A 19,958-nucleotide genomic window follows, 5' to 3' on the forward strand; every position below is an offset into this window, starting at 1 on the left:
GCATCCGTGCTCTTACAATGAAACAGTGCCTCCTTGTGGTGGCAACTAAAATACTGTCTCTGTTAAACCACAGTAACCATAATGCAGTTAAACACTGTACAACATGAGTACACACAATGAATATCTTAACAATACTTTTGAGTAAATATCATATCCATTGTGCTAAATGGAGGAACGCTAAGCCTTCTCTCCCTGGTTTTTTTTGATGATTTTAAGATATTTTTCTTTGCTAAAAAAAAGACAAAAAGCACATATGCCAAAAAAATAACCAGGATAATGCACGTCTCCCGCTATTCTAAATTTTGACTTATGCTGAGGCTAATATATTGTTAAGTAATGCAGCTGTCTCACTAAGGTCCAGAATCGATTTGTTCCACGATTCGATTCAATTCAATTCGATTTGATTATGGGGAATTTTGACAGTCAGAAATATTATAATTCAGATCAGTACATTTACATATTTTTGTATTTAAAAAAAGGAAGCTGACACACGCAAGACTTTATCAAAGGTGTGAGCATCACAGCAGATGCCTTTGTGTCAAAGTAGCTGAAGATAAAACACATAAAAACATGAAGGTGGTTTTCCTGGCCTGGGATTTTATAAAAAATATTCTGCAGTACATCAAAAACGAAAGAAAACCAATAATCAACATATGAACGTTACCTCTGACGTTACAGCGGTTTTATTAGAGACACGGCTAACGTTTTGCATTTTGCATAATTTTAAAAAGTTTAAATTTATTCAGTATTGAACGGCAGAAATTAGGTTTTCTTTTCGGAAGTATGTAAAATGAAACAAAAAAAAAACAGCGGCCGACTGCGCTGTAAACAACAGTAGACTTGTGCATAACAAGCAAGCGAATAATACAGAAAACAGATTTTTAGAGGGAAACTGTTCTTGAAGTACAGAGAGAGAGAAAGAGAGAGAGAGGGCTGTGCATGACGTGCGATTTTATCGTGGTGGAAGCAAAACAGTGAGGGAATTCATGACGATGTTTATGTGAAGCGCAGTTTGGATCTTCTTTTGCTGCTGGTTCAGTCAATATTGTTTGGAGAGAGATCAAACTAACAGCTTTAGAATCGGCGCAAAAACGGGGTGAAAACAAAGCGCGGACCTGCCGACAGATCAGAGTCAGCGAGCTGTCGGCTTTCAGCCCCGACCGTGTCCGTGCTGTCAGGTGAGAAAGGCGACATCTCACTGATTCTGATCCGCGGGTCCGCGCTGTGTGTTTACGTCTTTGTGCAGAAGCCGTGTACCTGCTCTCATTTACTGTCTTAGCTGTTTGGTGGTTGTTGAAATTTTGTGAGGTTTCACCAGAGATTCTGGCATTTCGGGTAAAATAAATTTATATTAAAAAATCGATTCAGGATTTTAATGAATCGATTTCACGTTATCCAAGCCAGAATCGATTTTAATCAATAAATCGATTATAAAAACCCACCCCTAACTAACAGGTTGCTGAGTAGACATCTGTGTGGTGGTTTGTTTGAAATCTAACACTTTTTCCTTCAGTTTCCTTGTCAAGAATTAACTTCCTGTTTAACTGAAATGCCTTCCTGTTCGACTGAAACGCCTTCCTGTTCGACTGAAATGCCTTGGTTTTTCAGTAGTGTGTGTGAGAGCGTTTCAGTAGTGTGTGTGAGAGCTAAAATTTCAGTAGTGTGTGTGAGAGCGTTTCAGTAGTGTGTGTGAGAGCGTTTCAGTAGTGTGTGTGAGAGCGTTTCAGTAGTGTGTGTGAGAGCTAAAATTTCAGTAGTGTGTGTGAGAGCGTTTCAGTAGTGTGTGTGAGAGCGTTTCAGTAGTGTGTGTGTGAGAGCGTTTCAGTAGTGTGTGTGAGAGCGTTTCAGTAGTGTGTGTGAGAGCTAAAATTTCAGTAGTGTGTGTGAGAGCTAAAATTTCAGTAGTGTGTGTGAGAGCGTTTCAGTAGTGTGTGTGAGAGCTAAAATTTCAGTAGTGTGTGTGAGAGCTAAAATTTCAGTAGTGTGTGTGAGAGCGTTTCAGTAGTGTGTGTGAGAGCTAAAATTTCAGTAGTGTGTGTGAGAGCTAAAATTTCAGTAGTGTGTGTGAGAGCGTTTCAGTAGTGTGTGTGAGAGCGTTTCAGTAGTGTGTGTGAGAGCTAAAATTTCAGTAGTGTGTGTGAGAGCGTTTCAGTAGTGTGTGTGAGAGCGTTTCAGTAGTGTGTGTGAGAGCGTTTCAGTAATAATGTCCCTTACGGCACCTCATATAAAAGACTGAAGAGCCTTTACACTAGTGATGGGCAGATGAAGCTTCATGAAGCACTGAAGCGTTTCATCCAATTGGTTCACCCCAGCGCAAAGCTTCTTGAAGCTTCATTTGCTCTAGTAGGACACCTACTGGACGTAAAAATATTAGTTGGCAAGAATTTGAAGTGTGGCCTTTTGCACACAGCCTGTAAATGTCAACAACAAAAGGAGTGTGTAAAACATGTATATTGTAGTGATGGCAGTATACTGTGTATATTTATACTGGCAGTATGGAAAAGGATTATTTGGAAATGCTTAAAATGGAAATGATCATTTACTGTGAGGTGAGGTGTGGTTGGGGTGTGGACAGTGGTTGTGTTTTTGTAACGTTGAGGTATGGACAGCTACACACTGAGGCGTCAGTCCTGCCTGTTCACATTTTATTCTGTAAAAACTAAATTTTTTACGACCTTTTTAGTGGGGAGAACATAGCTAGGATTTAATGATTTAACAAATCTTTTAAATCCTTTGTCCTCCACAATGCTAAATGGCTGGGAGTCCTCAATCACCATGCTAACCAGGTCTTCATCTATTTGAGATTGTTCTCCTGAGGAAAGACAATAAAGACAAAGCACAGATATAAATAACCACACACGTAACTTATTACAGTTGTATAATATTGTTATATCATTTAGTAACATTACGGCATGCTATTATTATCATGGCATTTGATGGCTCACCTGGTCTTGCTCAACAATCGCTGTTCCCCTTATTCTCATGCAAAGCTCTGTAGTGCCTAAGCATGGATGAGGTGTTGTTGTTATATCCCAGCTCCCTGGCACATAGCAAACACTTCACCTTGTACAAAAGTAAAGACAGCTTAACATTAATTCTATTGCAGCATCAGTATTATGAAAATACATCTTCTGTAGAAATGTACATACCTTGTTGGGAGTAATGAGATCAAAATGTTCCCACACAGGGGAGGACATCCTCCTCTTCTTAGCTGGCTCCATTCTCTCCTGACTTTCTCTCCTCACTCTCATAAACCTCCAAACTGTCTACAAACTGTCTCCAAACTCTCACTAACCGCAACTCTCCATCAAACACCCACATTTTGAATGAAGTCTGAGGGGTTTATATTTCTGTCATAGCTCGCGGCAAAGTTCGAACCACTTCATGAACCAGTCACGTGGTACAGCCGGGCAGCGAGGCTTCGGACGTCATCATTTTCAGCTCCTCCCATAAATGAAGCAAGCCTCGATACGCGCATCGCGGAAACGCCCCCTCCATTACTCGACACAAGCTTCGAAGCCTCGATACAGAACGTCACATCACTACTTTACACTATGGAGACTGCTGCTCAGAAGTTAACATGCATTAGCCCCCTTGTCTGACTGTCTTTTGAGCTTTGTTTGCTAAACCTGTTCAGTGTTGCTCTTTGTTAAACCTGGTATACAGCTGAACTTAGTTTTATTAGAGTTTTGTGACGCTAGCTTGCCTTGGTTAACCCTTAGCTTTTACTCTTGTCTTTTTTTTGTTTCTTTATGTATTAATTGGTTGCACAATGGTCTGTCGAACAGCCCTGTCCCTTTTCTGTTTAAAGTTTGCAATAAAACCTTTTATTTTTTCTCAGTTTTCGTGTGGGGGCTTGTGTATGTTACTCCCCTCCCGTTGCCTAGCAGATGGGGTCGGAGCTTTTATTCTCCCACTATCTCTACAGATCTATTATTAAGTTCTTAAGCAATTTTTGATATTAAAGTGAACTTTTTACAGACTTCAGGGAGCCATTTAGTTAATATCTGTTTGGTGTCTAATCTTGGATTTGGACTGCATTGCATTTGAGAAAACAGCTTTTCACTCTTTCCCGTCCGTCTCCTCTCTCAGGTGTGTTTGTTTGGTAACTCAGAGGTCTCCCTCAGAGATGTCTTACTCTCTGGCGCGTCCGATGAAGAGCTGCTGCAAATTATTGGTGCCGCTGTGGGCCGGAAGAAGAAACAGCATGCAGGTAGAAATCAATACATCATACAATTTTATGATTATGCGCACAGATTGTTGTAATATTTGTAATTTATCCCTCTTTCTCTCTTCAGGCATGTTCAGTATCTCTCAGATGAAGAACAGGCCTATGATCCTCATTGGTGGGTGACACAGCTGTACGTACAAAGACCTCATTCGTGTTTCTTTAATGTTTTGTATTAGGATTGGAGCAGATCCACATCCATGCACTTTCCTTCTTAAAGATCAGAGAATGTTGAATCAAAAAGTTCAGCTATGGCTGAACTTCACACTGCTGGGCTGCCAACTAGTGTTTTAGAAGTGGTTGCAGCCAAAGTAGTTATGTCAGTATTCTTGACTCATTTATTTTTATTTTTTCCAAATGTTTTCCAGCAGGTACCTACGGTGGCCCCTAGAGACAAAGCACGTACAAACTCCAAAACACTTGCAAACTCCAAAACACATGCAAATTCCAAAACACATGCAAACTAAAAAACACATGCAAACTCCAAAACACGTACAAAATCCAAAACACTTGCAAACTAAAAAACACTTGCAAACTAAAAAACACATGCAAACTAAAAAGCACATGCAAACTCCAAAACACGTACAAACTCCAAAACGCTTGCAAAATCCAAAACACTTGCAAACTAAAAAACACTTGCAAACTAAAAAGCACATGCAAACTCCAAAACACGTACAAACTCCAAAACGCTTGCAAAATCCAAAACACTTGCAAATTCAAAAACACAACGGAAGTGCTCCAGGACGCTAGGGGCAGTGTTGAGCTTTTGTTACCTAGTAACTACACAAGCCAGGAAGTACCAATGACCGGATTTGGGGTTTGCAGCCTTAAAGGCCGCATTTTAAGGCCGATTACCTCACAGCGACAAGAGAAGGCTTTCCGAATTCAAAGGCTGCCCGAAATGCGGCCCTGAAATGCGTCCTTAATTTCCCTGAATTTTAAGGATGGGTCGGTGTAGCCTTCATGGCCCAACATATCCCAGACTTCATAGTGCGGTGGTGGTGTGGATAATTTTGCCGAATAAAAAACAGTGGAAGCGGAGCGGAGGAAGAGTAAACTTTCAGAAGTAAGTACTGAATATTATGTCACTTATTTATGCGCAAATATTTTTTTAATGAAGAACATGAAACCATTATTGTTGGCCACATGTCGGGAAAGTTGACATTAGCGATGTTTGTACTTTCAGAATTAACTTGGTTTTAAAGCCTTTACTTTAATAAATATATATATAGTCGACCTTAATCTTACAGAGATTGTGATGATTTTGTGGATAATTAAAGTCAGTCATATATCCACAAACACAACAAGCTGAAAGTCAGTGATGCTGCTCGGTTCGCAGTCCTGAATATCACAGCACAAGCAGGATTCACTGCACTGTTAACGTTAGCTACACTCAACAAAAATATAAACGCAACACCTTTGTTACGGCTCCCATTCCCCATGGGATGGACGTAGAGACCTAAAATTCATTCCAGATACACAATATAACCATCCCTCCCAAACAGTGGTCACAAATCAGTCCAAATGTGTGGTAGTGGGCACATCTGCTATATTGAGATAATCCATCCCACCTCACAGGTGTGCCACATCAGGATGCTGATCTGACATCATGAGTAGTGCACAGGTGTACCTCAGACTGCCCACAACAAAAGGCCACCCTGGAATGTGCAGTTTTGTCTTACAGCAAAAAAAACTGCACACGCCAGGTCAGGGGGAGTTATCATCACCCCCACCCCCATATTAGGTCTGCTAGATGTTAATGCAGCACTGTGTACAATATCTATTGAGACTAACTAGATCACTACAATAGGGCAGCAGTAATCAGTAAGATGCTTGGCTGAAAGGGCAGGAGGCTAAGATCAGGGTAGCACAGAGGGAGGTTGCAGAAGTACAGGACCCATACCTGAGATATGCCAAATACTTTCCTCAGGATGATGTAGATGCACAGAGAGTATTCATAAAGCTCACAACCCTCACGTCATACTGGGCTCTTTTTGTGCCACTTTTTTCATTCGTATGAACGCCATTTCCGCTGTGTTGGGTGTAACATAGCCAAACTTGCCACCCGGTTTCGTTTTTGTAAAAAATTCAAAATTTCAGTCTGATTTTCTTACATCAGCCTAACACGGCTTAGCAGCAAAAATACTCACACTTGACACCCTAGGGACCGTTTTGTGCCCCATTGAAACCCATTAATTAATTTAAAGTGGAAAAAAATATGAATATATAATCTTTTTATAGCATTTTTCGGGCGTGGCAGAAAACGGTCCCCAGGGTGATGAACGTAAGTTTTTTAAAGTATGACGTGAGGGTTAAATCATCCATCCATCTTCTTAAGACACTTGACCACTTTATTCCTACATCCCATCAGAAAATTAAGCTCATTCGAACAAGTTAATTTGAAAACCACTGACATTTTTCAGGAATTTGATTTGAATGGCTGCCACTAAACTCAAAATGAATACAAGCATCTCCCCATCCTCCTCATGATCCAAACGCTTGACATAACCAATGAGAGTGAAGGAAAGAAAAAAACAATTTGTTGTAAGGGACAAAAGTTTATTGTAACCCTACAAAAGACACAGGGTGAGAGAAAAAAAACAAAACCGAAACAAAATAAATGAAATCAAACCAAAAGAAAAGCTTCTCGTTCTCATACAAGTGTCAGAACTATCCATCATACACGGACCACAGTTTAATGATTCTGATTTTTAATATAACATTTGTCGTAATGCGTTGTGTACATACAAAATATAGCAAACTAAATAAGGCAAATAAATAGAGGTACAATTTACAGGAAAATGGAACATTCCTCATGTTTTCATCTTTTTTTTAATCTTAACTCAAACATCAACAAACGTGTACAAAATGCTTTTTTTTTTATTTCTCCAACTGTATATCTTTCAGGTGGAGGGTACGTTTTTCTTTTTCTTCCAAACATGAAAATACTGACTCCTCACAATTATACAAGCTCGAAGAACGGGTGCAACTTTTCTCAGGCAGTACAGGCTGTGGTTTAACAGGTGTGTTTCAGTTTGCAAGCAGTTTTCTACGAAAGGAGAAACAATTCACACTCTGTGCACCCATCTTTAGGCATGCAGCTCAACACCATGTAATGACAGAAATGTGGTATTGACATAAAATACCCCACCCACAACCGCCCCCCAATCCCTCTTTTTAATTTTTTTTCTCCAGACTCACCAAACCAGGAGACAGGACCTGCTCTGTACCACAGTCGCCTCTTAGTTTCCCCACAAATCCCATCTCTGCCATTCAACAGACTCTTAAAGTGTTCCAAGCGGCCCAGCCAGATACTCAGCCTCACTTTCCTCCCTTTCCTATAAACACCATCTTTAATTTCTTCTTCTTTTAAATTTTTTATTTTTATTTTGCACCACTCTTTCGTTGCACCCTTCTAGTTTCTTGAGGGACCTCAGCCCTCGCTGCAAATGGAAATGTCCCATCAACAAAGTGCATTGAAACAAGCTACTTATTTCCATCTTTACACTCAAAAAAAAAAAAAAGAAATCAAAAATCATCAGCCAGTCAATGGCCAAATAGACATCCAACCATGTAGCAACACAAAGGTTTTAATACTGACAATACCCCTCAGGAAATAGTCTGCACTACAACACGGGTTAAAGCTCTGAATGAAGGGTTTAAAGAATCTGATGAAGTATAACTCAAAAAGGATCAGAGGCTAGAAAACAAAAGGACTAAAATATACACAAGATGCTGGTTTATTGAGACAAAATCAAGTAATATCCTCTTTTAAAATTTTAAAAGTGTCTGAAAGTTTTAAGTGATTTTGGTTCACTGGTTAATCTCTGGGATACAATTTCTGTCTCACGTTATGTTTTTTTTAACCTCACAGTAGCTTCTCTCTGCTTCAGAGGGGAAATGAAGAAAATGAACTAAAAGTGTGGAAGAACTCATATAAAAGGAAGTGAGTGAGTTTAGCTGTGCACAGGTAACACATAACCCCAAACCTTTCTGAGGAAACATTTAAGTGCACCTGCTGAAGTTATTTGGGAGATACTGGGTAGAGCTGTTTTTGACAGGTTGTGAGGTCAGTGAAGTGCACTATAATCGGCCACAAGATGGCGCCATATCCCCACCAAATTCTGTAAGTTTGCTTTGGAAGCCACAAATACAAACGTGAAAACAGGATCAGAGGCACTTAAAACTGAACGTTTACACAACGAAGAACAGAAAAACTCCAGAAAGGACAAACTGGGGAAGTCGCTGTTAGAAATACAAACATGGTGGGTCGAGACCTCTCTTCTGACTCTGAATGAATGTGATGGTTAACATGTAAATGTATGCTTGATGTTGACTTTACACCCCACGATTAGAGCCGTCTTTGTGTGAACACATTCTGCAGCGAAGCTGAAGCCAAAACCAAACCAACGCAGTGCCCAAAACTGCAATTCCTTTAATGACCACTGGAGGCTTGCTCCAAAAGTGAGTCAATCTCCATAAAACTCCCATGTTAAAATGACCAGCTTAAAGCAAAAATAAACATAGTTTTGGTCTTTTTAGCCACTTTCCTACTTTATAACAATTTTGTTTGTGTAACTCCCCCATTTAAACATTATTAAAGTTAAACATATAATTATTATCAGGTCCGTGGCCTCTTTTACTGACAGATATCTGGCAGGCTTCATCTCCGGAAACTGGAGACATTGATTGGTGTCTGGTTAATTGCATACAGACTATCTGTGCTCCAGTTTTCACAACTAGTTAAATTCTAGTACTTCATCTGTATGTTACTTAGCAGACACAGATAACTGCTAATTAAAGCAAATGTTAGCTAAAAAATTAGCACTCCACCCTCTCATCCAAATATGGTCACTTCTGGTCCAAAAAATAAAAAACAAAACAAAAAAACCCTTAAAAGAACAAAACAAAATGAAAAACAAAAAACAAGCAAAAGAACAAGATGGCTTTATAATGGGACTTCAAAAACCAATGAGTGACATCATAGATGCTACATCCATCTTTTAATACAGTCTATGTGCACTGCTATATATATATTTTTGTTTTCAAAAAGAATCAGATGTTAATACTGATTACACTACAGCCTCACTCCTACTGCTCTAAATACTTCAAATACCTTATAAAAAGGAGGTTGGCTTCCCTTTGTGGGCCTGATTTGACTGACTTGATTGACAAGCTGGAGAAAAAGATGAAAGTACAAATTCTTTTCTATGACATGCTCTGATGTTTTTTTCCTGTGTGTGTCCCACCTACCTTCTTTAAGTGTTTTGTTATACCCTGACATGACAATGAGAGATTCATCACATGGTGCGGTGTGACTCTACCACGGAAAAAGCTGAAAATTAAAAAAAGAAAGCAGAGAGATACTGAATAGAGTGAGAATTTAACCTTACTGCAGTAAAGGAACTGCAGCTTGTGCCTTTAAATGAATTTCATGGCATTCCTTCATTATGTTAGTTACAGATAATCTGACAACATACAGGACGCTGTCATTGGCTTGTGGACTTCTGAGTGTAAAGTTTACAAAAAAGCTGCAGTGCAAACAAGACGTACAGATGTGAAAAGTGTGAGCGATTACCTCTTTTTTTTTTCCTTTTTTTACATAAAGCGCAAAATGTATAGAAATTCACTTCAACGCCAACTTGCAACACCAACAAATAATGCATTGCGTGTACAAAAATCCCAAAACATAAAAAAAGACCTCTTTGCAATTAGCTTGTCTGCATCTAAATATAAATATATATCAATGCCTAATTGCAGTATGTTTTGTATTAATACATTTACATTAGTTTTCTCTTTCCTTTGGCACTGTTAATGCCAGAACGATGTTGGTCAGAGTGAAGGTGAGGCCTGACCCATGTGGCACAGTCATGTTTTAAATCAGGTGGATCAGGCTGAGAAGTTTCCTTGAGCACATCGGGATAGACACGTCCTTCCTGGAGAATGTTGGTATGAATCTGGATCCTTCTTCACTCTTTCAGAAGCCTACAAATCATTCTGGGACGTGTCGACTCCTTGACTTTCTGTGGTTGAGAAGTCTCTTTTCTGGGGAACACCTGATGGTCGAGGTTATTTTTTAGTTCCCTTCAGCTTCTTTTTTCCTGAAATCTGCCTGGAGACGCTTCATAGTCCTTTTACCAATCCTTTGTCTTTGCCTCGTGACTATATACAGTGTGACTGTCCGATCCCAATGTCCCGTGTGCTTTAAAGCCCAGTAGTTAAATGACAGAGCTTTTTCAGCACCGGAGAGCTTGCAGAGGATGTGTGAATGGGGGAGAAAAGTGAAAAAGACTGGGGTGATAGACAGTGAGAGCCTTGAGCACAGTGTTAAAGGATATGGTCAAATGACATGGGCTAATGTGTCACAGTGGTGTGTCCACTTGTCCATCCTGGTAACATCCAGAACAGACGGAGTGGAAATAGCTTTACAAGACCAATCAGAGGAGAGCGCTGCATCCTTCAACACGGCTCGGCCGTTCTTGCAAGTCCAATCCAGCTGTTATTTACATCCTCTCCAATGTCAGCGGTCACTGTCCCACAACCTGGACTAAAGGTGTTAAAAGCTCAACGCAATGGCAGATTTAAGGTGGGGTTTTTTTATTCCTGTTCCCCGACCTAGTAGTTAACCTTGGTGACGGTTCTTTCCCGGCCGCCACCCTCCGCCAGCTGATTGACAGAGCGTTTGCGATTTCGCTTGAACTTGTTCAGGTCTTTGTCGAAGACCTCGCCGGAGCGCAAAGCTGAAACCAGGTCGTCAAACTCCCCGCCGACTTCTTCCGTGGTGCCGCTCTTTTTGGCCCGTCGTTCCCGCTCCCGTTGATCCTTAAGCTGGTTAGGAATAGAATACAGAGTTATTGGAAAAAAAAATATTAACTGTCATCACTGCCTCAGGTGTATTCTCTGCTTCTGTGTCTCACCATCGCCTCCATCCGGGCCCTCCGCTCCTCCTCATCCTTGCGTCGCTGCATGTTCTCGAGGTCCTGTCGTGCGTCGGTGAACGACTGCAAGAAGGTGTCGAAGATCCCGAAAAACTCATCCGGCTGCATTCTCCCTTCTTCCTCCCCAAAGTGCTTCAGAGATTTGGCAAACTGCACAAAGCACATATACCGTCATTAATAAACAATTTTAAACACATTGAAACCAAATGCGTCATTATACAGGCTGGACATGAGCATATGAGCCTGCTCTTCAAATTCATCTACTGCCATTCATGCTGGAAATTAACACACACACACACACATACACGAGTAAGAAATGACTGCATGATTTGACCACCGTATGTCCACCCAGTTCTGTTCAAGCTGTTCGGTGCTCTGCGCCAGGACAAAGCCTGCGGCCAAACACGCTCTACATTCCCACACTGAGCTTTGTGCTGCAGTACTACAGACCACTACACGCACACACATACACACAGGCCCAGTCACAGTCCTAAAACACAACAAGATACAATCTGTACTGCGCAGAGGCCATGGTTTGAGGCAGATACTAGCAACACATCTGACCAGTTTTGCAAAATAATGTGCGATAGGTTATTTGTGGAAAAATTTGGATTTCATAAAGCGTAACTGTCACACATGTATTTGGTTTAAGACGATAAACAGGCCACACTGAAAGAGTGAAAGTGAGAGTCAGTATTCTTTAAAAGGGTAGCAGCTGTTCATTCTATCATCTGAAAGAAAAAAAAACCCCAAACATTTGGGCACTTTTATAAATTTTGCAAAAATAAAGTTTCAAAATACACTCAGGGTGAGGCTACATTCAAGCACAATCTGCAAAGCGCATTTGAAGCTGGTTTTTTTTGGCCATTTGGTTGGAACAGAACAAGCTGGGTAGTTATTCTTTATTTATCTCCATTGGGAAAATGTAAAACATCCCAAGTGTTAGGAGAAGCAAGTCCTCAAAAGCCACCTGGGGGCTTTTGAGGGTTCATTCTCCTGTGCCCAGGTCAAGGGCACGGGGGAATGAACCCAATGCATTTTTAACATCGGAGAAAAACATGATCTCCTGGAAAAACTCCAAACCCAAACCATGAGTATTTATCCATACTTTGACTTCCTAGATATCGCTAAAGGCACCATGGAAATCTCAGCTGAAGAAAATGCATGTGATTTCTCAAAATCCAGTTCAGCTTAGTTATTAGTGTACTCTCTCATTCGTTAATTAAATTTCAGTTGAACTTTATTTTATTTATACAGCACCAAACCATCTCATGGTGCTTTTTATTGTAAGTACTTGAATGGTGGGAAATGCGGGGAAAAAGAGAAGAGAAAACAAAAACAACAAAGAATGAAATCAAACTATGGGAGCAGGCAAATGTTGAAAATATATGCCATGCTGAAGACAAAGAGAATGAAAAGAGGAGAGTGTGCATCAAGAGGAGCATCCAATAGTCTGAGCCTATAGCAGCATAACTTAAGGATGGTTCAGGGTCATCTGATCCAGCTTCTAATAAAAGTTTCATCACTAAATTAAAGTTTCATCCTCATCACTGCTTTCATATTCATTTTTGTTTCACTCCTTCCTATTCTCACAGAGTCACATTTAAAGTCAAAATTCCCCAGCTTTTACGGTAAATAAAATATATCTCATCTCAGATCACTAACAAAGAATCTTCATATATTTACTCTTTTGGTTGATTTATTTCAATACAATAAACAATAAATGGTACATGTTAAACCCTTTAGGTAAAAACAGCCTCTGTTGTTCTCTTCTGCACTGTGCTATTATCCTCTGTCTCATCTTCAGGGAGAGTTCAGTGACAGTAAACATGACTCTAGTTTATATGAGGTTAGCATCATACTGTAAATGGTCCTCGTGTTGTGATAAAACCATCCTGTCATTATGGTACTAGTCTCCATGGCAACCCCACCGTCATCACTCTCTCTCTCCTAGTAATTATGTGTCTGGTCAAATCTGTTTCCTCTCGTCCCCTTGGGTCTGAGCTAAATGAGTAAACACACACACGCGCGCGCATGCACACACACACACGTACTCCTGCACACACAATAAAATGAAGAATGTGAAGTTACAACACTGTGCAGCTCATTTCACACAACCACTAAAATAAACACAGGCAAGCTCTGTGAGAGAGCCAATTATCTCTTTGCATTCTCTGATTATTTATTGTGCCTTATTTTTATTAATAATAGATTTTAAATTACGACTTTAAAAAAATAAATAATAAAACTGTGTTTGTTGTTCAAAAATACTCTATGAAAACCTATATGACTGATCTGTTTACACATTAGATAAATCATATTTTATCCAACATGAAAACCCTGTACGAGATGATCGGTCCTCCTTTGATGATCAGTGAGCAGCGGTGTGCTTTCATGCTTAGAAAAAGCACCGTAGATGTAATTTTTGCTTTGGAAGATGAGATGTTGATGGAGAAGAACAGAAACAGTTGCTTTGTGTCTTTGTGGATCTAGAGCTAGGGTACCAGGGGAGAAATCATTGTGCTCTATGAGAAAGTTAGGTGAGACTGGGGTATGACATGTATAAGGACAAGTGTATGCTAGGAGTGACAGATGGGTTCAAAGTGGGAATGTGATTACATTGGGGATCTAAGCTCCTTCTTGTTTGCAACAGTGATGGACAGGTTGACAGATGATGTCGGGCAGAAGTCTCTGTAGACTCTGATGTTTGCAGATGACATTATGATCTCTAGTGAGAGTAGGGAGGAGAGTCTGGAGACCAGATTGGACAACATTAGAAATGAGCACATCAGAGAGATACCCTACCCTAAAGGTAGCAGCTGAAAGAAGCAGATGATACAGCTTCACAAAAAGTGATAAATGCTGTCAGTACTCAGCTTTTAGAGGCAATTTATGCACCTTAAAATTAATTAATTAATTACAAAAATAGTCAAAGGAAATCCTAGGGTAAGTACAGTTGCTGAATGGAGGCATTTATTACAGCATGACACACTAAAAGGCCCCAACTGACAGAGAGGAGGATGCACATGCACAGTCAGCCTCACCAAGTCATTTGTCTGGAGGCATTGGCTAATACGAACATAATGCCAAGCAAGCTAAAGAGGCACTTAGAAAGTAAACATTACTTCTGAGAAAAACTCTGGCTACTCAAAAGAGTGCTGGCTCTGACTCAAGCATCCTCCAATGCTTAAACATCAGATACTCCAAAATCCAAGTACTGATCAGCCACAACAACCTGCTGGCCTAAGATCATGTAGGCACCAAAACAGCTCAATGAAACCTAAAGGTTCCCAGTTTAAACTTGTAGCAAGACGATCAGTGTTACATCTTCTGGTGTATTTCCAGATGAGTAAAGGTTCTAGACAACTTTCATTCATTTTGGTATATATGCTTACAATCTGAGCAATGCTTCTGATTTTGAGTCTACCATATCTGCAACCAGTCAGACTCAAAATAATTTAGCAATTGTTTACTTCTTAAAATAGTCAGAGGCTCTAACAGAACTGCAAAGAGCAAAATATGTCTACTAGCTGGTAAGTTAAGCTTAAGCAGACCCTTTAACTTTAACAATAACAACGACAACAACAATAACGGTGGTTAACACTGTTGCCTCACAGCATGAAGGTCCTGAGTTCAATTCCATCATCAGGTCGGGGTCTTTCTGTGTGGAGTTTGTATGTTCTCCCTGTGCCTGGGTTCTCTCTGGGTACTCTGGCTTCCTCCCACAGTCTAAAGACATGCAGTTAGTGGGGATATGTTAATTTGAAACTCTGAATTGCCTGTGGGTGTGAATGTGAGCGCGAATAATTTGTCTGTGTCTATGTGTTAGCCCTGCGACAGACTGGCGACCTGTCCAGGGTGTACCCCTGCCTCTCGCCCTAAGACAGGTGGGATAGGTTACAGCCCCCCCCGCGACCCTGAAAAGGATACGCGATAGAGGATTGATGGATGGATAATAATAATAATAATAATGACAACAACAACAACAACAGGCAAATGTGAAAAATGCTGTGATGGATTAATTTGATCATGTCTCTACAGGGTGGTCATTATGTGGATCTTTAAAGACTTAATAGACAGAGTTAATAAGTACCTGTAAGATGGCAAAACAGGCACTGTATTAAAACTACAGTTCAGAAAGCGTTGGAGAAGGTTTAGCAGCAGTATAAAGAAAAAACGTCATTTAAAACAAATGGACCCAGACATCCAGGGACTCTGGTTTGGTTGTATGAACAATGAAAGTGACTTGAAAAGCTCTGTTATGAAGGCAGATTGATGACCAGGAACAGTCTGCAATGTTCTTTTTGGTGGCCAAATTCACATTAGTTCTTGAACTTTTTCAACAGGCCACCTTTACCACTATTGCTCATAATTCTTTTAATCTTTTGATTTTTCATTCACTTGGCTTTCTCTCTGACTTTTTTTTGACAAAACATGAAGCTTTGATTCTTAACTTATGGGTCTGAAAATGTAAGCCAGTGCTGAGTTTTTTAAACAAGCATTCTTTCTAACAGCCAGCAGGGGGTGTCTCGTCTGGTTGTAAAAATGTGATCGTGTAGAAGCCTTTAGGAAAATGTACCTTGTTCTGTAAGATCATTTAACAGTTAAAAAGGTCTCCACTGCTAGTTTCAAGTCTTACTAAACACAACATGATGTTTCTTTTGTAAATTAATGACCATATTAGAGTTAGAAAGAAGGGGTAAATATGCTTATCTTTATATAAAATCTTTGACTGTTAATATAAACCAATCCTGGCTTTTTTGAAATAATTCCATTCCCTCCTCTTGAAACGTCTCTCTCTATAACTCACAAGAACAACCGTAATCCTTTCTAGTGATTTTTCCACTGTGTGTATCTCCATCGCTGACATGCATGCAGACATGCTTGTTGCCATGGATGCTGTGTGAGCCTCAGCAGGCTGCCTGCTCCATTTAGTCGTTTTCTACCTTGTTGAGGATGAAGCGTACGCCCACGCTTCCATCTTTTTATTCCTCTGGAAACTTAACAGGGCGTCAGAGGGCCTCGACAAGCACTGAATCAGTGTGTCAGACTCCCCACTTAACAACCACACAGGCACAGTCTGGGCTGGTGAACACAGGTCTTTTTGTTTTACAGCGGTGCCCAAATCCTCCCCTTCTCTTCCAGTGACATTCCAACTAGAACATTTTCCCTCCATTTTTTTTTTTTTTTTACTGACCTCCTCCTTCAACAAATAATTAAGCAAAGACGAGGCTCAACCTGAAACACACGTCCTCCTTTCAATTGGTTCATGGCATAGACTGTATGTAAAATATGCAAATGGACAATGTGATGCCACTTGTTGGCTTTTTGAAGACAATTTTGATGATAAAATGTGCTAATACTAAGATTCATAAGGTTTCAGTGTGCCAGAATCGACATGCTAAATGTGCAGCAGATCTCCCAAGGCCTGGAAATTAAATAACGCGTTCACATAAATCTTTTCAACACTTTGGGATTCTCAAAGTCCCACTGATATCTTCAACTTACATACCTCCTGCTATACATCAATACATGAGACAGCATGGTTCAAAGGGCATTTGTCCCAGTGGTAAAAAAGAAAAGTGTGTGGATTTAAAACACTAACATTCAGAGACAGACACAAAGAGAAGACGTGGGGGGAGTACGGGGTAATCTTTCAATGCTGGGTTTCCCCGACCTGCCTAAAGTCATCCCGCTGGACAAAGAGGGATGCTCAGAAGTTTCTTTTCCCCCCCATCAGTTTCTGTAATTTTCATCTTTCCTGCTATTCTGTCTTCCTGACATGAAAGCTTGGCAAGTTGCCTCGCCACCCACACGCTCATATGAACTTACACTTACAGTACGACCCAAATATGAGCGGTTAAATATTTGGTTACCTTGTCCTTGGCTTCACTCAGCTGGTCCTCCAGTTCAGAGAAGCTGAAGCCAGCCACCGTGATGAAGTCACCAATCACGGCCACAAACTTATCCCCTCGTTCCCTCGTCCTGCTCTGCTGGTAGTGCAGCTCCTGATGCGGGTAAAACGAGACGAGAGGCGTGTGATTGGTCGGTCTCTGAGGCTGAAGCATGCTTCATTACAATTAGTTTCACTTGAGCTTTCTTGGAACTCGGATGAGCGTATTTGTGCTGTAGCGCTCGTGTTCGCGTGTGGCAGAAAACATGACATGTCGCTTTCTGTGTCGCAGAGCGTGGAACATTACTAGCATTTAAACACCTCGCCCTGCTGCCCATCTCCGCACAACTCGAAAACATAATTACAGACAGGAGAAGAACCGATGGGAGGGAGCGTGACACAAACGCACAACAACTTACCGCCTCCAGTGCCTTCAGTCCACTTCTGATACTATGCACTTCTTTTTCCAACTCTGACAAACTGCAGAAGAAGGAAAGACAAATATGAAGACAACATTTGTTAGCTGTTTATTTATGTGTGTCACAACTCACATTGTCTGTTGCTTTTTATCAAGAATTTCCTCAACATATTAAAAATCATAAACAATTTTACTCAAGTAACAGCTGACACGGTCCTACTGTAACCACATGCAGTCAGAGGGAGAAATGCTCTTTTCCCTCAAGTGAAATATTGCACACTTACTTGACTTTGGCAGCTTCTTGTACGCTGCCGAGGTCCTGCTGGATGTGAAGCGTGTCCGGGTAGTTCTTCTCAAAGATCATGATCAAGTAGTGCAACATGGTTATGTTCCTATCGAATAATAAATAAAAAGAAAAATAGAATCAAGCAAAACAGAATTAACCAAAGTAATTTATGGAAGGATAAGGAATAGCCTCCTTTATTTTTGCTCACTTTATTTAAAACACAGGTCTTTGCTACTCCTCCTTGAATCGCTACCTTATCGTGGTGGAGGGGTTTGTGTGTCCCAGGGATCCCAGGGGCTATGTTGTCTGGGGGCTTTTGCCCCTTGGTAGGGTCTCCCATGGCAAACTGGTCCTGGGTGAGGGACCAGACAAAGAGCGATTCAGAAGACCCCCATGAAAAGAATATCGAGGGAACAGTTTACCCTGCCCGGGATAGGGTTACCGGGGCCCCGCCCTGGAGCCAGGCCCGGGGAGGGTGCCCGAGGGCGAGCGTCTGGTGGCCGGGCCTTAGTCCATGGGGCCCGGCCGGGCACAGCCCGAAGAGGAGACATGGGCCCATCCTCCCGCAGGCCCACCACCCGCAGGAGGCGCCATAGGGGTCGGGTGCATTGTGAGCCGGGTGGCGGCCAGGAGCGGAGGCCCTGGCGGACCGACCCCCGGCTGCCAAGACTGGCAATAGGGACATGGAATGTCACCTCTCTGGTGGGGAAGGAGCCTGAGTTGGTGCGTGAGGTTGAGAGGTACCGGCTAGATATAGTTGGGCTCACCTCTACGCATTGTCTGGGCTCTGGAACCAGTCTCCTGGAGAGGGGCTGGACTCTGTCTCAGTCTGGAGTTGCCCCTGGTGAGAGGCGGCGGGCTGGGGTGGGTATTCTTATATCCCCTCGGCTTGCTGCCGGTACGTTGGGGTTTTTCCCGGTGGACGAGAGGGTTTGTTCCCTGCGCCTTAGGGTCGGGGAACGGGTCCTGACTGTCATCTGCGCTTATGCGCCGAGTGGCAGTTCGGAGTACCCAGCCTTCTTAGAGTCCCTGGGGGGGGTGCTGGAAGGTGCTCCACCTGGAGACTCTGTTGTCCTGCTGGGAGACTTCAATGCTCACGTGGGTAACGACAGCGAGACCTGGAGGGGCGTGATTGGGAGGAACGGCCTCCCTGATCTGAACCCGAGCGGTGCTTTGTTATTGGACTTCTGTGCTAATCACAGTTTGGCCATAACGAACACCCTGTTCGAACATAAGAGTGTCCATAAGTGCACGTGGCACCAGGATGCTCTAGGCCGTAGGTCGATGATCGATTTTGTAATCGTATCACCAGACCTGCGACCATATGTTCTGGACACTCGGGTAAAGAGAGGGGCTGAGCTGTCAACTGATCACCACCTGGTGGTGAGTTGGATCAGGTGGCGGGGGAGGACGCTGGACAGACCTGGTGCACCTAAACGCGTAGTGAGGGTGTGCTGGGAACGTCTAGCAGAGGCCCCAGTCCGCGAGATCTTCAACGCACACCTCCGGCAGAGCTTCAACAGCATTCCGAGGGAGACTGGGGACATTGAGTCCGAATGGACCATGTTCAGCGTCTCCATTGCCGAAGCTGCTGCATTGAGCTGCGGCCGCAAGGTGGTTGGTGCCTGCCGTGGTGGTAATCCCCGAACCAAATGGTGGACACCAGAGGTGAAGGGAGCCACCAGGCTGAAGAAGGAGGCCTATCGGGCTTGGTTAGCCTGTGGGACTCCGGAGGCAGCCGACAGGTATCGACAGGCCAAGCGGAATGCGGCTCGGGCAGTGGCTGAAGCAAAAACTCGGATGTGGGAGGAGTTCGGAGAGGCCATGGAAAAAGACTTTCGGACTGCCTCGAAGAGATTCTGGCAAACCGTCAGGCGTCTCAGGAGGGGAAAGCGGTGCTCTACCTGCACTGTGTATAGTGCTGGCGGAGCGCTGTTGACGTCGACTGAGAAAATTGTCGGGCGGTGGAAGGAATACTTCGAGGACCTCCTTAATCCCACTGACACGTCTTCCGGGGAGGAAGCAGAGTCTGGGGATGAGGGGTGTGACCCACCGATTTCCGGGGGCGAGGTCACTGAGGCAGTTAAACAACTCCTTGGTGGCAGAGCCCCTGGTGTCGATGAGGTCCGCCCCGAGTTCCTGAAGGCTCTGGACGTTGTAGGGCTGTCTTGGTTGACACGTCTCTGCAATGTTGC

General features: G+C 42.4%; 1 protein-coding gene across 9 annotated transcripts in view; it reads right to left on the reverse strand.

The window, feature by feature from the left end:
* Positions 1-6,766: 6,766 nt before the first annotated feature.
* The window catches only part of daam2 (dishevelled associated activator of morphogenesis 2), a 114,869-nt gene continuing 101,677 nt past the window's right edge, over positions 6,767-19,958 (reverse strand). For all 9 annotated transcript variants that reach the window (XM_085256392.1, XM_085256388.1, XM_085256391.1 and 6 more), the window contains 5 exons: positions 17,762-17,869; positions 17,479-17,539; positions 17,043-17,174; positions 11,146-11,316; positions 6,767-11,056 (listed from right to left, as the gene is read on the reverse strand). In XM_085256392.1, coding sequence (XP_085112518.1) covers positions 10,844-11,056; positions 11,146-11,316; positions 17,043-17,174; positions 17,479-17,539; positions 17,762-17,869 — 685 coding nt within the window. In that variant the 3' untranslated portion in view covers positions 6,767-10,843. The remainder of the gene's footprint in view (positions 11,057-11,145; positions 11,317-17,042; positions 17,175-17,478; positions 17,540-17,761; positions 17,870-19,958) is intronic.

This window comes from Mchenga conophoros, linkage group LG19 (genome assembly GCF_057382185.1).
Source record: "Mchenga conophoros isolate Kocher_MC1m ecotype Shallow Benthic linkage group LG19, M_conophoros_male_GT1.1, whole genome shotgun sequence".
Lineage (NCBI taxonomy): Eukaryota > Metazoa > Chordata > Actinopteri > Cichliformes > Cichlidae > Mchenga > Mchenga conophoros.